The sequence below is a fragment of the Geotrypetes seraphini genome, chromosome 15 (assembly GCF_902459505.1).
Source record: "Geotrypetes seraphini chromosome 15, aGeoSer1.1, whole genome shotgun sequence".
Lineage (NCBI taxonomy): Eukaryota > Metazoa > Chordata > Amphibia > Gymnophiona > Dermophiidae > Geotrypetes > Geotrypetes seraphini.
The window spans coordinates 45,082,468-45,103,971 of record NC_047098.1 but is presented as its reverse complement, the minus strand read 5'-3'; the positions used below and the strand labels follow the sequence as shown (position 1 = coordinate 45,103,971).

Genomic DNA, 21,504 nt, shown 5'->3' with positions numbered 1-21,504 from the left:
TCCGATCGTGGATGCGGGTGCGAGCGGTCGTTCGGGGTGGGGGTGCGAGCGGTCCTGCTGGGGGGGGTGAATCGGGCGTCGGGCGGGGTGGGAACTATGTTTAAAAACTTTTGTATACCGCGCTCAGGCATATAACGCGCGAGGGGTATGCGCGGTAGGTAAAAACGCGTATAACGCGCGCGTTATATCCGCGAAAATACGGTACTATTGCTCACACAGTTGAAAGATACTTACTATGGCTGAATTATGGAGAAATAGCTTCCCCTGTTCACTGTTATCAAGTCTGTAGGGATATATCTTGGTATAAACACAGCATCATATGTTACCCTAGAAATTGTTTTTTAGTACCCTAACCTAAATCATCCCAGTAAAAGAAACTAGAACCAAGAATCCAATCTGAGCCTCCCACTAGTGTTTCCAAAATCTTATTGGTTCAAATCTTGTGCTTTTAAGAGTTAATACCATCAAGTAGTTTTGATGACGTGATAACTAGAATAAGCAACAAAGGCAAGCGCAACAGATTTTTCATCACACAGAAGACTATGTAAAAGATTTTTTAGAACAATCTGTTTCATGTATGTAGCACATATTAAAACATATGACTACCTCTTTCTCAGAGTCAGAAAGTTAACAAAACATTAAAGAAACGAGAAATCTGCTAAGTCTTTATTAAGAAAACGCTGCTCAGAGATAAACACACTTTTCAGAAGACACTCAGCAAGGACTTTTAATCTTCAGCCAAAGGACAGAGCATGAAACCTAAACAATTTACAGCAAAGTCAAACTGGAAAGAAAGAGGGAATGTGCATTAGGGGCATTTACTGCCCAGTATCATTATACTGTAAACACATTTATCAGTGTGTGAATCACAATATAAATTCCAGCAGTTAGAGGCTTAGATGACAGTACAAGGGCTTGTACTTTAAATCATTTCAAAAGATAAAAAGAACAAGGCAGTCTGTATTTCGCCTGGCAGATTTTCAAGGAATTTTTTCTTCTATATAGAGAGACTACACTTCAAAACCAAAAACAATAAAATTAAGTTACTGCCGCCAAGGGTTAACAGGTCTGTGCTGATGTTTACATCCAACAGAATTCAAAAGACTATTTTTCAATTGTTCATAGAATATTGATACATTTTTTAACATTGGCTGGACTCTAATTCAACAGCAGAAGACACAGAAAAACTAGGATTCACTGCTTATCAAAATGCCAGGGACTGTACTCGCACACTCTCTCTTGCAGATCTCCAGTCAGTTTCCACTTAGCTCTTTTCTATTTTAGAAGGGAAAATGGTAACCAACAAGGACTAATTTTACCCTTCAACTCAAATATTTGACAGAATCTGGGCAGTTATGTTCTTTGACCTGGGAGCCCCCGCGTGAGAGGACTGCTGGGCGCGATGGACCACTGGTCTGACCCAGCAGCGGCAATTCTTATGTTCTTACCTGATAATTTTCTTTCCTTTAGGTTTACTTATACTGGGATGCCAGATTTTTTATTTTTTTGCTGAACAGAGATATTCCAGGTTGGCCACTTTTGGAAACAGGATACCCTGGCATAATGGGCCCTCACTTTATTCTAGTATGGCAACTCTTATGTTGAACTTTCCTTAGCCTGGCATTGGCTGCAGCATCAAATGATACTGCTATTCCTTCTTTGCATAAATTTTGAGTCAGGTTGCTCAATATTTATAAGATGAAAAATTAACTGTTATTGTTTGTTTGAGGGTATCTCTTCTAGTGTATGCAGATGATAGGGAATGGGAAGGGAGGGACTTTATGGTTGTAGCTGGGGACTAGTTAGGAATATCCAATTGTTTTTGTTTTAAGCATATAAAACTTATTAAAATGTTGCAGGATTTATTATGTAATATTTTTATCTGTTTGCACTTTCACACTTTTTTTGTATACTCTTTGCACTGTTTGCTTCTACTTTTAATTGGTTTATAAAGACCTCCAATTAGAAAGCTGCAAAACTGGCCTGCTCTGGAGCTTTTCTCCTCAAAGATCAGCACTGGAAGAGTTTTCTTTTGCTATAACCACATAGCATTCTAGCTATTGCTCCAGCCGTTCATGGACAAATTTTTTGCCAGATCTTCTCTAGAAATGGTGAGTAAAATCTTGAAAAAAGAACGAGATAGGGCAAAATCCAGTGATTACAAAATGGCAGCGCCTGCAACTGGTGTTCACAGTGACAGTTCTGGGAGAATTGAAACAAGCAGTTTTACAAGCAAACAGTCCCGGAATGGAGCAACTTTCTTCTCAAATCACAAAATTAGAATCTTTACTTTCGGATAATGCCAAACGAGTTACTGATCTGGATCAATGAATGTCAACAGCTGAAGATGAAGCAAGACATTGAGTCAGAGCTTAAGGATATCAAACTATAAATCAACAAACAACAAGAAAAATTAGAGGATTTGAAGAACTTGGTCCGATTCATTGGATTTGATTCTGCCCACAAAGAAGCTACTCCTTGTGTGGAGTGAGCCTTTACCAAAAGAGGCCACTTTCCAGCTCCGATACAAGAGGATGAAATGGCCATGCAGATCCATTTGGAAATGGTGGCTTTCGAAGTCGGTCAACTTTTACGGGCTGGACCAATCAGCACAAACACTTCAGAGAAGAAAATAACTTAGACTGTTTTAAAGGTCTACTTAAAATCCATTTATTTAAAGATGCCTTTAATATTTAAGTCCCTCCCCCCCCTTTGGATACTCTTGCTCCTTTTCTAAAAGATTCACGCTCTTCTTCGAAAAGAATCAGATCACTGTACTTCCTTTCTTATTTGTTCTCTATCCTATATTGATTATATTTCTACCCCAATCCTTTCTGTATCACATTAGTATCGTTCTTGTCCTATCTGATGTTATGCCATTTACTTAAGTTGTTATAATCTTTTTAACTGTACTGTTACTGGCGTTTTTTAATTTTAGTTTGTTTCCCTGATTTTTTATCTGTAAATTGCTTAGAAGTTATATAAGCGATAGTATCAAATTTTAATAAAAACTTGATCAGACAAATGAAACTTGTTTGTGACCTCTAAGTACCTCAGCAAAAGTCTGCGCACATCCAGCGATTTCAACACCTTGTCATGTTTGTTTGAACCCGAGGGTGCAAAGACTGGCATCCGCACCTCCTGGTTGATGTGGAAACTAGAGACCACCTTCGAAAGGAAGAAGGGGACAGTGTGTAGGATCACATTGGAATCTGTAATCCGTAGAAAAGTATCTCTGAAGGACAAGGCCTAAATTTCAGAAACTCTGCGGGCTGACATCATGACCACCAAAATGACCATCTTGATGGTGAGATCCATCAACAAAACCTAGTCTAATGATTCACAGGATGAACTAGCAAGTGATCTGAGAACTAGATTGAGATTCCAGGCTGCAATTTAGGATAAGGATTTCAAATCTTTGCTATTTTCTTCAGTTTCATATTTTCATTTTAAGAGACAGTTGCAAGCCTATTTATTTTTAAAATTATTGGGATCCTAGTTTCTTTATTCTTCATTTGTTTTGTGCTCCTAGTTTAACCTTTGGTAAACCACACAGAACTCAAAGGTAATGCAGTCTAGAAATAGATTTTATGTTATGTTTATTCCAAATCGAGACTGGCTGATGTAACGGAGGGCATAGATGTAACATGCCTTTCAGAAACCTAAAATACATCTGGATGAGCGGCCAGGGACCCCCCCCTCAGGGGCTTGTAACTGAAGCAGGAAAGTCTAACTATCTGAACCCTCGGGGAGTCAACAGCAAACCCCTTCTCCAGTTCTTCTTGAAGAAAAGTGAGCAAAACAGGATCGATGACGAGCTTGAATATTTGTTCCTCTGAGTGCACCAATGCCATAGTTGACTTTTTCTTGTTGCAAACGATGGTAGCTATCACTCCTGTTGAGTAGCCTCTGTGAACTATGTCTACGCACTCAAGAGCGAGGTTGTAAAGCAGTCTGGATCTTGCAGGGCAATGGGACTCTGAATGAGGAGGTGAGAGTAGCAGGGAAATTTGAGCCCCCACTCTAGCACAACAGAGTCAGGATCACGATGCAGCTTGGAGTGACAGGCTCTAGCGACAAAGGATGCCGCTGCGACCACTTTCAAACCTGAGGCCACAAAATAAAAAAGCCTTTTTAGCACAAAATCAATCCTATAGACTTATGCGTCCTTCAACACTACTCCGTCCTCACTGGGGAGAAAAGTATGTTTGGTGACCTGTACCACCAAGAAATCTACCTTAGGAGGAATAAAACACTGATTAAAGGCTTACACCATTGGATAAAGCTTGGACATTGCCTTGGCAATTCGCAGAGGACCCTCTGGTGCCTCCCAGTGATCCGTGAGCATTTTCAAAATGTCCAGATGATCAGGAAAGAAGGAAGACTGCGACTTTGTGCTACTCATGAGAGAGCAATGTGCTGTCGAGGACTGGCTTACCTGCAATTTTAATTCCTGAAGGGATTTTGAAATAATCCCTACCAATTCGGAAGAACAGAGTGGGATTGTACAAGAATTTACCATTACCATTTTCAGTGGACCTACATCTTGATTAGAAAAAGTGATATTTAAAAATAAAGAACTGAAAACCTTTCCCCTGTAAGACACTGAATTGTATTGTATTGTATATACTTTAAACACCTAAGCCCAACTAATCTTAATTTTTTTAGCTCAGTTAAATAGGCTGGTCAGACTTGTTTCTATATGGCTAAATTCCTGTGTCATGCGTCGAACTACCATAGACTTGTCAACTTGCAACTCCTCTTTAACAGTCTTCATATCTTACCTGGAGATCTTTCACATTTGGAAATGGAATGCCTATAGTCAAAACGGCCCGGGCATTGTCATCAGAAAAGTCCAGCCCTTCACTCACTTTCCCTCTACATACTGCTATAAGTAGTGCGCCATCTGCAACAAGACAGAGTATACACGAGTACAATTATTTCAGAAAAGAAATTCTACAATATCAAGCCATATTTCAATATTTGTTTTAACTATCTTGAGCAGAGAATTGTGGTTGGCATGTTTGTTCAGATAAACATTTGAAAATAATGGTCAACAAGCAACTTGTAGGTTATTGGACTAACATTTAAAATTACAATGATTAAACACTTTGGGGCCCTTTAACTAAAGCTTAGCGTCCTTAGCTAATGGGCTTTAGTGTGCGCTAAATGCTGTGCATCTTATTTTATACCTATGGATCATGTGACACTTAGGCCCTTATTTTATAAAAGATACCTAGAGTTAGGCGACTAGATTGATACGGCTAACCAATCTAGGCACCTAACTTAATTTTTTAATTGGCTTAATCGGTGATAATTGCAAGCGCCATTAGAAAAACAATTTTTTAAAATTAATTTGCCAGTAAGCCAGTAATTTGGTAGGTGCCTACCACTTCAATGTAGACATCTACACCGAGGCATCCACCGGAAAGTAGGGATGGATCTGAAGCAGAGTTTGGGTGCAGATTGTGTTAGGCATTGGTAGGTACCTACCTTAGGCACACTTATTAAGTTCAAGAAAACCCTGGCCTAAATGGAGTGCACCTAAGAACACTTAGGCATCACTAGGTGCGATTTTATAAATGGCGCCTAGTAACTGACAATTATGCTGAATGGCACCTAGGAGTTAGATACCATTTTTAGAATTAGGACCTTAGTGTACACTAATGTCTGTTAGCAGAGACTAAGCGTTAGTAAAAGGGCCCCCTAATGTAACCCAAGCATCTTCACAGATAAAGCTGGTTGCCCCGGCTTCACTGCACCATTATTGCCCCTTTGTGGTATGAGTAGGAATAGCCATGTAAAGTAGGGCTATTCAATTCCGGTCCTTGAGGTCCACAGGGAGGACAGGTTTTCAGGATATCCACAATGAATATGCATGAGAGAGATTTGCACGCACTGCCTCCTTGATATGCAAATATCTCATACATATGCTTTGTAGATATCTTGAAAACCTGGCCTGCCTATGGACCTTGAGGACTAGAACTGAGTAGCTCTGATGTAAGATTTTCTTAGTGATAGGGGAAAGGGGTTGATGTTTGAAAACATTTTGAAGAGAAATAGGGAAGATAGGCAGTAACCAGATAAAGGTAGCATTTAAGATTTATTGGGTTTCTCTGTGTAAACAAAGAAAAACCCGTATAAACAAAACATAGTAACTGACAGCACATAAAAGACTTGCATGGGCAATTCAGTATGCTCAAAAGTCACATTTATTATCAAATCTTTATTGAACCAATATCCAATAGTATTATTACAATATTTTACTCGCTAAGTTCCACTTTACGATGTCTTTTCCTCACCAACTGAGATATACAGCACAGAGCATAGCATATACCTTTTACCTGTACTCTACTTACATATATTCTAAGACTTTTTTTTTTCCTTCTCGCTGAATGTCCAGCTCTTCTCATTGTAAACTTCCTCTGTCATCCTTCCTCCCTACAATTATTCCTATATTCTATGACTTAATTGTTTATTTTTTCGCTGAATGTCCAGCTCTTCTTATTGTAAACCGCCTCGAACTACTTTGGCTTTGGCGGTATATAAAAATAAAATTATTATTATCATTATTGTGGTAAAAAATACCTTATACTTGATCCTGACCTGTCCTTGCCAAAAAAATCTGTCCTGCACTAGGATTCCTTTGGTTCTGTTCAATTTTTAAAGGTTCTCTCTTTCAAAATTGAAGAAAACCAGGCTCTCTCTATACTTCCTAGTCCTATGGTTTCAAATATATTTATCACTATATAATTCAGTGTATCAAAGTCTGCCATTAAAATCGAGCAGGATGCTGATTTTATGTTTTAAAAAGGTCTAATTAAGATTTGCCTCTGTGGATGATACCAAAATCTGCAATAGACACCCTGGATAGTGTGAATAACATGAAGAAAGACCTAATGAAGAATGGTCTGAAATTAATGCTAAGAAATGCAAGGTCATGCATGCATTTGGGCTGCAAAAACCTGAAGATTTTTCTTCATGTTATTCACACCATCTGAGGTGTCTACTCTATTGCAGATTTTGGTATCATCCACACAGAGGCAAATCTTACATGACAAACCTTACCTCTGTCTGAAAAGCTCATGACTCAAACTGGTTAGTCTAAAATAATTCTTCAATGCAAGACCCAGGGGCCAATGGTGGACCCTGGAGATCTCCGGGGTGGCCCACATTGTCATTCTTGGTTCCTCCTACACTACTCTCTTCTCTATTCAAGCTTAGATCAGAAAGGGGGAAATAGATGGGAGAAAGAACTGCATGCTTGAAGAATATTTTACAATAGAAGAAGAGAATGTATTTGGAAATGTTTGAAAGAAGGTTGAAGTATAGGGTGCAATACGAAAGGAGAGATATTGAGGAGCTGCAAAGCATATACAGTATTCCTCCGATATTCATGGGGGTTCCGTTCCAGGAACCCCTGCGATTGCTGAAAAACTGCGAATACGGTTTTTAGCAGGGGAGACAAGAGAGGGCAGCCGGAGCGCTGGCGAGTGAAGGAAATCACTTGCGGTATGCTCCGACCGCCTCTTCCTGTACTAAAGTCAGGCCTCACCAATCAGGAGCTGCTTTGATACGCAGCTCCTGATTGGTGAGGCCCGACTTTAGTACAGGAAGAGGCGGTCGAAGCATACCGCGAGTGATTTCCTTCACTCACTGGCATTCCGGCTGCTCTCTCCTGTCCGGTCATTCGCAGTTGGAAAATACCGCGAATGACCGGGACCACAAATTGCAGACCGTGAATTCACGGGGGAGCACTTGAATGTAAGAAGAGTTTGAATTGTATGTGGAAATGGACAGGGAGCCAGTGAAGTGAACTGAGGAGAGGAGTAATGTGGGCATAACGACCCTGGTGGAATACGAGACAAACAGCAGCGTTTTGAACAGATTGAAGGGGAGAGATATGGCTTAGCGGAAGACCCGCGATAAGCACATTGTAGTAATCCAGAAGATGAGAGGTGACAAGAGCATGGATGAGGGTCTGGGCAGCGTGCTCAGAAAGGAAAGGATGGATTTTAGAATTATTATAGAGAAAGGAGGAGAAGGAGCGAGACAAGTCAAAGATGACCATGAGGTTGCAAGCTGACGAGACAGGGAGGACGAGAGTGTTATCCACCACTATAGAGAATGGGGAAAGGGAGAGCCAGATTTAAGAGGAAAGATAAGGAGTTCAGTCTTGGTCATGTTTAATTTTAGATGGCAGTGAGACATTATGGTGTTTAAAATTCTTTTGGGGATTAGCCCCACCCTTCACTCAGTTCTTTGGTGGAGGTATATATCTTTATACAGCCAAACCACTATTGGGATGAACAGGGTCCTACTCTGAAAATTTCCTCTATTAAGAAGATCAGACTTACCAGATCATGTTCATTTATAAGGCTTAATTGAGACTATGAATGCAATCGATTCATAAAGCATTCAAAAAATAAAAAGACATGGTTGTTTTCTAAAATTGGAACTTGATTTTGAATTTCAGAGATTGAAAACAAGCCATTTCCATTAATATGAAGATGACTTTATTAGGCTGAAGTTTGTTTGGGTTTTTTTAATCTGACTTGTTATAACTGATTTAATGATATATTTATTATTTATCTTGTAAAGCCTGTATTTATTTTTATAATCTGTCTTGAACTGCTGGTTAAACAGAATTTAAATTTCAAATTAAATCCAATTATCATAAGGCTTATTTGTGGAAGACTATATATACATGTCCTCATAAATTTTGAATGGCTAGATCTGTTGCAACAAAGCAATGTGGAGCTGAGAAATATTAGACCTGGATTGACTCCATCTTATATCTTTTTGAAGGTGTGGTCTTCAGAAATGTACACTGTACTCTAAACAAGGTCTCACCAGAGATTTATACAGAGTAATTATTCCCTCATTTTTCCCACAGGCCATTCCTTTCCCTGTGCACCCAAACATCCTTTTGAATTTTCCTATCACCCTTTCTATGTTTGGCCACTTTAAAATCATTCCATATGACCACACACATCCCGCTTCTCTTTTGTGCACAGGAATGCTTTCCAGGGGCTGGAAAGAGGGTCAGAGTTGGGAATTTTGTCATTGGAAATGCATTGAGACTTGAACAAGACTATACTGGTTTGCTCTTTAGTCTACAAAATTTAATAACTTTCATATACTTTAGTGACTTTCACAGTTACCTTTTTCTCCTTTGTTTCTCACTCCATTGTAGTATAGCTGCAACAGTTTATCAAAGTCAGTTTTGTCACCTCCTTGTGGTTCCACAACAACCATCTTAATACTCTCAAGCATCTCCCATAAGCCTGTATGCATCCACCGATCCTTTAATTTGTCTAACATCTAAAGGATTAAAATAAGTTTAGAACTAAAATACACTTTAAAATATTACTAGTTATATAAATGTACTTTCTAAAGAGAATTAACAGAGGTGTAATAATCTCATTTGAGCAGTAGCCTCAGCATCGTGATGTAATAAAGTCCTGTACACAATTATACTTATACTTTTACATTTAAATATATACATATCACCAAATCTACGGATTTCTAGAAAACAAACAATATATCAAATAAAAACAATAATTAGTAAGGAAAAAAACAAAATAGATCACCCTCTAGATCAGGAAAATGACATCAAAGATATACACAATGGTCAGAGATAAACAAAATAAACAATCAGTAAGAGATGTCCCAAATCATATTTCCCAAGCCATCCCTTACAGTGATTATTTGGTTCATACACAGTTATATTAACATCTTCTCTAGCTTTAAGACAATCTTCCATGTGCTTTGGGTCAAAAAAGTGAAACTAGGTATCCTCCAAAATGATAATATACATACAAGTGAAGTGAAGAACAAATTCAACCCCCAGGGCCTGAATCCTAGGGAGATTAGCCAAAAGGCCTTCCGCCTCAATTGTGTTCCTCTACCAAGATCAGGAAAGACTTTAATTTTTGAACCCATAAACACTGTCTACAAATCTAAAGGAAAGACAATTTTTCTTTCAGGTGGACTTCCTGGGACACCAGGCCGCACAGTGGTATAAAGTGATATCTGGATTTATGAATAAAAAAACGAAAACTGGTCTGAGGGACATTTGGAGCATTGAGATAAAGCATCAAATTACTGCATCTCAATGGCCACGGATTTAGTCTTGGAGGATAAGATGTACAATGTTGGCATCTATGAGACAAACTTTGTTTTTTCTGTTGCATAGAGCATTCTGGACCCCAGTTCGTTTACAAAAATTGGATAGATCTAAGTCTTATAAATGTTGGCATTGTCATCTTGAGGCAGGGACTCTAGATCATTTATTATTTTATTGTCCATTCATTTTGGCCTTTTGGAAATCGATATGGGGCCAAATAAATTCTTTATTAGAAAATCCGGTGGCTTTATCATACGATACTATTCTATTTGGAATGTCAATGAGGAAAAAAAGTCAAATTTCTGCAAAAAATAATAAATTATTACTTATTATGACAGGAGTAGCCATTCAACAAATTACGTTTAATTGGAACAATTGGAATAGACTTAACTACAGTTTCTGGTGGAACTCTGTGTCATATATATAAGACGGAAAGAACATTAATTACGCAAAAAGGAATTTTCAATAAATTTCAGGAGGTTTGGGGTCTATTAATAGAATATTGTGATGAGTAAATATCATTTTTCCTTTATTGATACAATTGTAAAGTGAGGGATGGGGAGGGAGGGTTGATATAATATTAAATGTTAAGAGTATTAGAAATATACAATATATTATATGATATATGAATTAGTAGGGATGGGAGGGAGGGTTTAAATTTTATAATTTAAGTTATACATGAAAGCTAATCAAATGTTATTTTATAAGTTCAAATGATATTTTCTGATACATTTGTTGTAAGATGTAAAAATGAATAAAGAATTTTAAAAAAAAAGATTTATTCTAGATAAGACAACATTAGTGCTGTATTTCAATGAGAAATCACCTGCATCAGATGTCAAAATATCTGAGTAGTAGTTCTTATGTATTAGAACCATATGTAAAACCAGCTAATGCTTGGGGTTATCTATAAGTTTAACAATCATCGTTTAGGACATGGTAAGTTTTGAGAATCCAATCCTCAGACTCCTAAAAAGATACAAGAGCTGTCAGATTCAATTTGTGCTTTTCAAATGTCACACAGACCGGAAAAAACGCAATCAGCATCTGTGCAAGTGCAATATTATTCTTCAATTTGTGTATTTTCACAATTTTAAGATGATGCACACAGATATGCATTTAAAGCTGTTTTCCATATTAATTATAAGGCAATTTGTCTATGGATACTTTTTATCCTATGATTTTCCATGCATATTCTAGGGGTGTGCAGGCCAAAAATTTTTTGTTTCGTTAGTTTCCGTTGTCATTTATGAGATTCCTCTTTTTGTTTGGGGTTTGTAAATATTTTTGCTTGTGGACATCATCAGTAGAATGCCTTATTGCTCAATAATGTGCACTATTAATGCACATCCCTAGTACTTTTACTTAGAAAACTGACTAAAGAAAAAGTATCCAAAGACATTTGCACCTTTTTTTCTGTGGGTATGTTTTCTGACTAAAACCAAAGCGCATCCTTTGAAAATCCTAGCCCTCCTAATCAAGTCTTACCCTATTTATGCAGACCATACCGCAATATCTTCAGTCTTATTTCTGTTCCTCTTCTCCCCCCTTTTTCATGTGTTCTGTGGAATGCCTACTTTATTTCTAACAAGCTCACTTATAACCACAACCTCTTTATCTCTCATTCTTTCCACCTGCTTGCACCAACTGAGACCTGGCTCTGCCCGGAAGACTGTTTCAATCGCTCTTCTATGTATTAGAGGTTACTTTTTCTGACAGAATACTTTTAAGGACAAGAATGGTAATCAATCACAAAACTACTAAATAATCCACTCTGTTCTGCTGAAAGAAGGAACTGAATCTGTAACAGTGGAGAAAAAGACCTCACCCTACTTAAAGCACTGCAGTATAAGCACAATTTTTCAATAAGAAACAGGCTTTCTTCATTCATCGGTCAGAAAAAAAACTCCACTTTTTATAATTTCTTCAATCTTCTCAGTTCCTTCAGTCAGCAGGACATTATAATTTCTTAATACAAACTGCAGTGGCGTACCTAGGGTATGTGGCACCCGGGGCCCATCATTTTTTGACATCCCCCCATGTAAAAAAATATTTTTTGTAATAACCATGAAAAATAAATGGTCATAATAGAAACAGGCAGTGAAAATTTTCTTTTATTGAACCTCATATATGTAACCATTATTCCAAACATAACATAAATTATGTCTGAATTGTCATGACATCAGAAGTATATATGGAGTAGTTGCAGGTGATGCTTGGGACAGTTCTGATTGTGTTAGTTCGGTTTTATGTGTTTTTTTAATAGAAGGGTTTTTATTTCTTTTTTGAAGGTTTTGTAGTTTGTGGTCGAGGTCAATAGGTTGCAGAGTTGGGGGTCGAGTGTTAGGAGGTTGTCGAACAGTTTTTTTCTTTTGACGTTTTTGGTTGGAGGGTGTGTGAATGGTGCGTGAGTTCTCCTATGTCTGGTTGAAGTGGATTTAATTATTTAGCTGAAGAAATTAGTAACCCCCCCCATTCCACACACATTAATTCTCTTCCATTTTTGTTCCCATTCTAAAAAACACTGATAAGTTCCCAGAAAAAAAATACATTAAAATAAGAAGTGAAAACAAAGGCCCTTACAGATGAGAACATAACATAAGAATAGCCTAACTAGGTCAGACCAATGGTCCATTGTGCCCAGTAGCCCATTCTCATGGTAACCAATCCAGGTCACTAGTACCTGGTCAAAACCCAAAGAGTAGCAACATTCCATGCCACCGATCCAGGGCAAGCAGACACTTCCCCCATGTCTTAATAACAGACTATGGACTTTTCCTCCAGGAATTTGTCCAAACCTTTCTTAAAATCAGCAATGCTATCTGCTTTTACCATAATTTCTGGCCACTTCATTTTTAAGCTTAGATCTTTCCTTCCAAACAGAGACCTTGCTAGATGTCAAATACAGAAAGAACAAGGTAGCTTTACAAGGACTTAGCTGTGCAGGAAATGTGAATCTCCTCATACACCCACCATATAGTGCAAAAATGTGCAAAGGTCTGGTTTTTTCTTTCAATCATTACATAGCCTAATGCTACACAAGCAGCGCTGTTACAAACATATTCTGAAGGTCAATGCTAAGGTTAACAAAGTTTCCTTCCTTGGACCACAAGGAGATACTCTCAAACCACTGGAAGAGATTCCAAAACAACTACCCAGGCACAACACCCAAAGACTCACTCAGTGTGTGAACCAGTTGAGTGGAGTGGACTAACTGGGGGGTGGATATGAACCTGGAGGTTGCTCAGCAGAATTTCCCAGACCACCTCTTCCTCTCAACACATTGACACGTTGCCGCCACCACCACCACCACCACCATTAGGAACACCTCACCGGGTAGGCCAGCAAAGCTTATAAACTTTATAAAACACATTATTATATTTTCTTATAAAGCACATATTTTAACTGAACTCTCTGACATCCTCAGCCTTGCCATTCACAAAAATAGAAGGAAGAAAAGTTCCCGTTTCCTGCTGTCTCATGTCCCCGGCCTATACAATATTTTTCTTCTGCAGACCCTTCAAAAGTCTGACCAAATACTCGTTTCACTTGCATTATAAAGTACTGAGGATGCCATCTCTCTCCAATCCCAGGTCCTAAAGTCTAAGACAGTAGCGCAAACTAGTGCTGCCCGATTCAAGAAAAAATAAAATAAAATTTTTGATTCAATTCAGCCTATTGAATTGGATTTTTGATTCAACTTTCCTGTCCAATTGGGTGTTTGTTTGTTTTTTCAAACATCCTGGTGGGTTTATTTTATAGCTTTTTCACCCCCCTTTGGCTTCTCCTAACCACACTGGCGCTGTGGTGTAAATAAAATAAAGAAACAAAAAGGACTTTTCCTCTCTGTTAAATCCTAGCTCACGTTTGCGGTCTAACACCAGCACTGGCAGGATACACATTTCAAATCTGACATATTGTAATCACAAAACAGAAAATAAAATTAGTTTTTCTACCTTTTGTTGTCTGGTTATTTTTCAAATCTTGTTGGTCCAAGGCTCTGGTTGTCTTCTGATAACTTGCTTGCCAGGGTCTCCTTCTTCCTTCATGCTAACCATCCATCTGCCATCTCTGTCCTCCCCGTTTCCCTTCCCTCCCCAGGAGGTCTGGCATCTTTCCTTTTTTTGTCTCCCTCCACAGATCCATCTTTTCTTAACTACCCTTTCATCCAGCATCTCTCCCTCCTTCCTCACCACCCCAGGGTCCACCATCTCTCCCTTTATTTTCCCAACTACCCTCCTATCCAGTATCTCTATCCCCCCCTCCACACCATCCCTTGTGTCCAACTTCTCTCCCTTTCTGTTCCTTCCCTCTCTAAAAACCATGGTCCATCATCTCTCTCCCTCTTCTCTATTTTCAGACCCATTATTTCTTCCCATCCAAAGACCGACATATGTGCATCTCTTTGAACCCCCCCATTCCCTCCGTGTATTTCTACACAAGGGCCCCCCTCCCTGAAGGCCTGTCCCCCCCCTTAAAGGTCTGCATCCCACCCCTGAAGGCATGCACTCCCCCCCAAAGACATGCACTCCCTCCCGAAGGCCTGCACTCTCCCCGAAGGCCTGCACCCCTCCTTGAAGTCCTGCACCCCCCCCTTGAAGGCCTGCCTGCCTGTCCCCCCCCCCTTGAAGGCCTATCCCCCCCTTGAAGGCCTGCACCCCCTGAAGGCCTGTCCCCCCCTTGAAGGCCTGCCTGTCCCCCCCCCTTGAAGGCCTGTCCCTCCCTTGAAAGCCTGCCTGCCTGTCTCCCCCCCCTTGAAGGCCTGACCCTCCCTTGAAAGCCTGCCTGCCTGTCCCCCCCTTGAAGGCCTGTCCCCCCTTTGAAGGCCTGCCTGCCTGTCTCCCCTTTGAAGGCCTGTCCCCCCCCCTTTGAAGGCCTGCCTATCCCCTCCTTGAAGGCCTGCCCGCCTGTCTGTCACCCCCCCACTCCCCCTCGAAGGCCTGCCTGCCCGCCCCACTCCAAAGGACCTCTCGCCCCCCTGGCCTCCCCGCACCACCTACGAAGCAGCCCACAGCAAGATCGCGATGCCAGCGATCCCTGCGCTGCTTCGGAGCTGCTTCCTCCACCGCAGTCCCGCCCCTCCTCTATAGTGGAGTTCCGCAGGGTTCCCCTTTATCCCCTACTTTGTTTAACATTTACATTGCTTCTTTGGGAACTTATTGCAAAGTTTAAAAGTAAAATTTTATATCTATGCGGATGACATCACTATAGTTATTCCTTTTACTAACCTGACTTCTGAGATAAAGAATCATTTGTCTTTTATTTTAAAGCAAATTGAATTGTGGCTGACTGCATTTAAATTGAAACTCAATTCTGACAAAACCAAATTGTTTCTGGCAAGCCCAAATGACAAAATTAAAGATTTATTGATTTCTTTGAATGATCAGGTCTTCCCAATTGACTATTCCATAAAAATTTTGGGAGTGACATTGGATCGATCCCTGACTTTAGATGAACATACGGATGCATTGGTTAGAAAATGCTTCTCGGTATTGTGGAAACTAAGATCTATCAGAAAATATTTTGATGCTGTATCATTCCGTTTATTAGTTCAATCTTCCATTCTCAGTATGCTTGACTACTGTAATATCATTTACTTGGGAACTTTTAAAAAAACTCTCCAACGACTTCGAGTTATTCAAAACATAAGCAGTGCCTCCGCTGTCAGACCAGAGGTCCATTATGCCTAGCAGTCCGCTCACGCGGCGGCCCATCAGGTCCAGGACCTGTATAGTAATCTTCTATCGGCTGTTACATTGATCTTTGGTTTGAAAAAATGGGAACATATAAGTCCTTATTATCAAAAATTGCACTGGTTGCCCCTGGAAGCAAGAGTTCTGCTCAAATTCTCTTGTCTTTGTTTTAAATCAGTATTTGGTTTGGCCCCTACGTATCTGGTCTCTCATTTTAGACTGAACTGTTCACATGTTCACTTATCCTACAATAAAGGCCTGTCGATATAAAAGATAGAACTCTTGCTTTCCAGGCGGGTAAATTGAATGAATGGTTGGATAACACATTACGCATTCTTCATCCTATTTCAGTTTTAGAAAATTAATAAAAACAAAAATATTTAATCAATTTGTAATTTAGGTTTTACTGATTTTTACTTTCACATTGTATGTATGTACTGATGATTTTATATTGTGTTTTATTCCCCGATTGTCCAGTACTTCTTGTTGTGAACCGTATATAAGAATAAAATTATTATTATTAATTTGCAGCAATCCTCGCTCACCACAATCTGTTACAATTCCAGGTTACCTTTTTTCCCATACTCCTCGCCCAGTTGGTCGCAGAGTAGAGAGCTGCATGGGAATAGGGGCAATGGGAATCTCACAGAGTTCATGGGGATCCTCTCCACACTTGTGGGGATCCCACAGGTATGGTACCTTCTTCCAGCATAGGGTCCTATGTAGCCATCCTTGTTCGCTCTTTTCAGGCTACCCTTCCCTCTGACACATTTTGAAGAGGTGGGCCTACTCACTGAAAGGAGTAGACATCCCTCTAGCTGGCCTTTGTCTTAATGGTATGGGGGGGTTGGGGGGACCCCAGTAGCAGGAAGAAGTGGGCATTTCTCCTGCCATCCTTGAAGTTAAAGGTATGAATGGTGTTGGGGGGGGGGACCCAAGCGGCGGGAGTGGGTGGGCATCCCTTCTGCTGTCCTTGAAGTTAAAGGTGTGGGGGGTATTGGGGGTTTGTCATGGGAACATGGGGCTGACTTCCGAAGCTGCAGCAGCATCACAGCAACGCAAAAGGCAGGTGCAAACTTTTTGTGTGCCTGCCTTGTCCTACACCACTGCATGAATGGCTGCCGTCAGTTCTCTTTGCAACAGAAAATTCTTTCAACAGGCAGTCTAGTGCCAAAGTGTAAAGCCTCACATCAAGAATTGGCAGCAAGATCCATTTCCTGAACTTCTGGTTTGGGTAAGGACATATAAACCTTCTTTCAACCATGGGAGACTTTCTGACAGATGAGGATCACCATTCTCCATTCTGGTTCTTGAGGGGAAGATTGTTCATGTGAAGGGGCCAATGCAGATCCCAATTTAGCTGCCTGCTCCATTTCTTCCTCAGCTGGCCTTGCCATGATAAAGACTAGGGTGAAGGGGAAGCCCCATCTGTACTTGATTCCATTATCTCTCAGCAGTTATTTCTGCAATTGGGAGATATCCACAAAAATATTAATTTCTGCCTCTAAAGAAAAGAGGGGCTTTATTTCAGACCATCATTATAAAGGTTGTCATCACCATAGCTATGGAAGCAAACAATTATAGTACATTTAGTACTGGTTTGAGAATATAGCGTTCCTGTGGATCTGTATGTTCTCTGTAATCTAACCTCTTTATTTACAACCTTGAACAACAAGATAGAAGAGGTCCTTCATTATTTGAAAAGCATACTTAGTTTCACATTCAGAGATAACCAGAACTTGCACATTATTTCTTTGCTGATGATTTTCCAAATCCATCTGCTTATTCTGGATTTTGCGAATACCCCCTCACCCCCGGTAACTTTTTATTTATTTATTATTTGCATTTCAAATTAATTTGCACCAGAATCCACTTGTTACAGCAATTCAGAGCATAGGTAAAAGTATAATCCAGCAGAAGAAAACATATAGACGTAAATTTAAACAAAATAAACATAATATAAAATTTCATACTTTTAGTAATAACAATTCATGCTCTTCCTTAGACCCCTAAAGATTCCAATGGAGAAAAAAGAAATTAATGAAACAAGGAGGTCTACAATTCAAGTATAATTAACCAATTAGGAAAAAACTTAACGTGTCATTCCAGCTTCATTGGGAGGGGGTATTTCGACTGTTGTTCCGACACGATTGATAAAAGATATGCAAAACCTTTCATATGCTGAAAGATTAGAGAAACTGGGGCTCTTTTCCCTGGAAAAGCGGAGACTTAGAGGGGACATGATAGAGACTTACAAGATCATGGAGGGCATAGAGAAAGTGAAGAGGGACAGATTCTTCAAACTTTCAAAAACTACAAAAACTACAAGGGCATGCGGAAAAATTAAGAGGGGACAGTTTCAGAATCAATGCTAGGAAGTTCTTCTTCACCCAAAGGGTGGTGGACACCTGGAATGCGCTTCCAGAGGGTGTGATAGGACAGAGTACGGTACTGGGGTTCAAGAAGGGATTGGATAATTTCCTGAAGGAAAAGGGGATAGAAGGGTATAGCTAGAGGATTACTATACAGGTCCTGGACCTGATGGGCCGCCGCGTGAGCGGACTGCTGGGCATAATGGATCTCTGGTCTGATCCGGCAGAGGCACTGCTTATGTTCTTATGGAAGGAGCCGTCGGAGCCTTGGGTTTGGAAACATCTCTATCCCCTTCAGCAACCCGATTGCCACCTAATCCGGCTCAAGAGGACGGCGTGAAAGGCGTGATTGCCGATAAGCCCAACGCAGCCACACAGAGATAGTGAATCAATCGCTGTTTTAAAATTGGCCAGGAATCGGCCAACAGCAATTGAATCACTATCTTTTAGTGAATCTGGGCCTATATCTTAGAAATTGGAGGATAGGAGGATTCTAAAACTTTTAATACCTCAGTTAAATTAACATTTCAATAGCAGATACAGAATATGCTTTAGAAAAATTAATTAATAACTGCATTCTCTAAGTTCTCCAATTTAAAGCGAATATTCCCACTGTCTTTCATCCAGGTTTGACCCTGCGATTCCAGAGTTTCCAGTCTAGTTGCATGCTTTACAGATTTATTCTCCAATTCCTATATTTTATTCTTCAGAATCGTAGATTCAGAGAGCATTACATTACAATGGGAAGTGTGTGTTTTATTTGGGTCCCCAAAGAGACTTGCAAAGTAAAAATTGCTTCCCAAACAGTCTAAATTAAAAAACTGAAAGGGGACAACACTGGCTAAGACCTCAACTTTATACTGTTCGCACTGCCTCTAGCTCCTTAAGCAGCAGTTTGTCCCTGGACCCCCATCTTCCGGCTGCAAAAAGTCACCTAAAGCTGGTACCAGTGATCTCTCCTGCATCACTTGTACTATGGGTTCTTCTGCCACACAGTCAGGAAGCGAGGCTGCCTCACTTGCCCCTCCAGCCACAACCAGTGATGCAGTTCAGGACTATGGCTATGCCGGCAGGCATTGCATTTCTGGGGAAAGACTGACTGCTTCAAGAGAGGCCAAGGAATCCTCTGCCTGGTTCCCACCTCCAACTGAGGATTTTTCCTCTGGACCTGCCCTAGGTCCACACTCCAAAAAACTTTTCATCAGGCTAGGTACTGGGTTCAGATGGGAAGACCCAGGTCTTAGATTTCCTCACTACCATTAGGAAATACAGAAATTGATTAATGGTGTTCTACAGAGTTCCATCAGTCAGCCATAAGAACATAAGCATCGCCTCTGCCGAGTCAGACCACAGGTCCATCGTGCCCAGCAGTCCGCTCTCATGGCGGCCCCCCAGGTCAGTGACCTGCAAATGATCCTCTTTTGAAGACATTTTGGCCTGTATAGTACCCCCTCTATCTATATCCCTCAATCCCCTTTTCCTTCAGGAACCTGTCCAACCCCTTCTTGAAACCCGAAATCGTACTCTGCTCCACCACCTCCTCTGGAAGTGCATTCCAGGCATCCACCACCCTCTGAGTGAAGAAGAACTTCCTAGTGTTTGTTCTGAATCGGTCTCCCTTCAATTTTCTTGAGTGCCCTCTTGTTCTTGTTTCCCCTGCCAGTCTGAAGAATCTGTCCCTCTCTACCCTCTCTATACCTTTTATGATCTTGTAAGTTTCTATCATGTCCCCTCTAAGCCTCCATTTTTCCAGGGAAAAGAGCCCCAGTTTCTCCAGCCTCTCGGCATATGGAAGGTTTTCCATGCCCTTTATCATTTTTGTTGCTCTTCTTTGGACTCTCTCAAGTGTCGCCATATCTTTCTTAAGGTACGGCGACCAGTATTGAACGCAGTACTCCAGATGAGGGCGCACCATCGCCCGATATAACGGCAAGATAACTTCTTTGGTTCTGGTAGTGATTCCTTTATTGATAATGCCCAGCATTCTGTTCGCCTTCTTTGAGGCCGCTGCGCATTGTGCCCCCGGCTTCATTGTTTGGTCCATCAGAACCCCCAAGTCCTTTTCTAGGTTGCTTTTGCCCAATACCATCCCCCTCATGCTATAGTTGTACATCGGGTTTCCTTTCCCTATGTGCAAGACTTTGCATTTCTCTACATTGAAGCACATTTGCCATTTATTCGCCCATTCACCCAGTTTGTTCAGGTCCCTTTGTAGCTCTTTACATTCCTCAACAGTTTTAACCCTGGTGGAGAGTTTTGTGTCGTCCGCAAATTTTATAACCTTGCACTTCGTCCCTGCTTCTAGGTCATTAATGAATATATTGAACAGCAGTGGTCCTAGCACTGACCCCTCGGGACACCGCTTGTAACTGCTTCCCATTCCGAGTAGTGTCCCATTACTCCCACCCTCTGCCTCCTGTCCTTCAGCCAATTACAGATCCATCTGTGCACGTCTCCTTCCACTCCATGGTTCCACAGTTTTGTTAGCAGGCGCTCATGGGGTACCTTGTCGAAGGCTTTTTGGAAGTCCAGATATATGATGCCTATGGGGTCACCATGGTCCAATTGTTTGTTTATCCTCTCGAAGAAGCACAGTAGGTTCGTTTGGCAAGATCTTCCTTTACAGAAACCATGCTGGCTGGTTCTCATCAGATTATTTCTCTCCACATGCTCATCGATGCTGTCTTTGATTAAAGATTCAGCCATGTTCTGTAAACCGCTTAGAACCTAACGGATGTAGCGGTATATAAGAAATAAATTACATTACATTACATTACATCTTCCCTGGAACTGAGGCTAAGCTCACTGGTCTGTAGTTCCCCGGGTCTCCTCTGGATCCCTTTTTGAAGATATGTGTAACATTCGCTATCCTCCAGTCCTCCGGGATTACCCCTGTTTTCAAAGATAGGTTGCCATCTTGGCCAAGCTCCTCCCCCTTTACTATTCAACCAAAGCTTTAGAAACAAAAAAATAATTTCACTAGCTAAACAACCGAGTGAAACTAATTTGGTGTTTTACAACTTTATTTTCAATTTTTAACCTGTGGGGAAAATATTTAGACCCCTAAAAAAGTTATGTCAGCTGCATTTTGTTCATTATGACCCCAGTTATGCGGGACTATCAGTGATGAAGTTTGCTGTATGCAAAATATAGAAACATATCTGTTTGGATATTGAGGGAGAGTAAGAAGGAAGAAAAACATGGAAAGAGACAAATCATGTAGAAAACAAATGCATTATAACCCACCCATGAGCTTCATAATTACAAATTACTCCTCCTCAATCAGTTCCCCACAATTCCATATTACATG

At 40.5% G+C, this 21,504-nt stretch overlaps 1 protein-coding gene across 9 annotated transcripts in view; it reads right to left on the bottom strand.

Annotated features, from left to right (window-relative positions):
• BRIP1 (BRCA1 interacting protein C-terminal helicase 1) overlaps positions 1-21,504 on the bottom strand; it is a 354,698-nt gene that overhangs the window by 148,764 nt on the left and 184,430 nt on the right. For all 9 annotated transcript variants that reach the window (XM_033922791.1, XM_033922782.1, XM_033922790.1 and 6 more), the window contains 2 exons: positions 9,165-9,324; positions 4,785-4,906 (listed from right to left, as the gene is read on the bottom strand). In XM_033922791.1, coding sequence (XP_033778682.1) covers positions 4,785-4,906; positions 9,165-9,324 — 282 coding nt within the window. The remainder of the gene's footprint in view (positions 1-4,784; positions 4,907-9,164; positions 9,325-21,504) is intronic.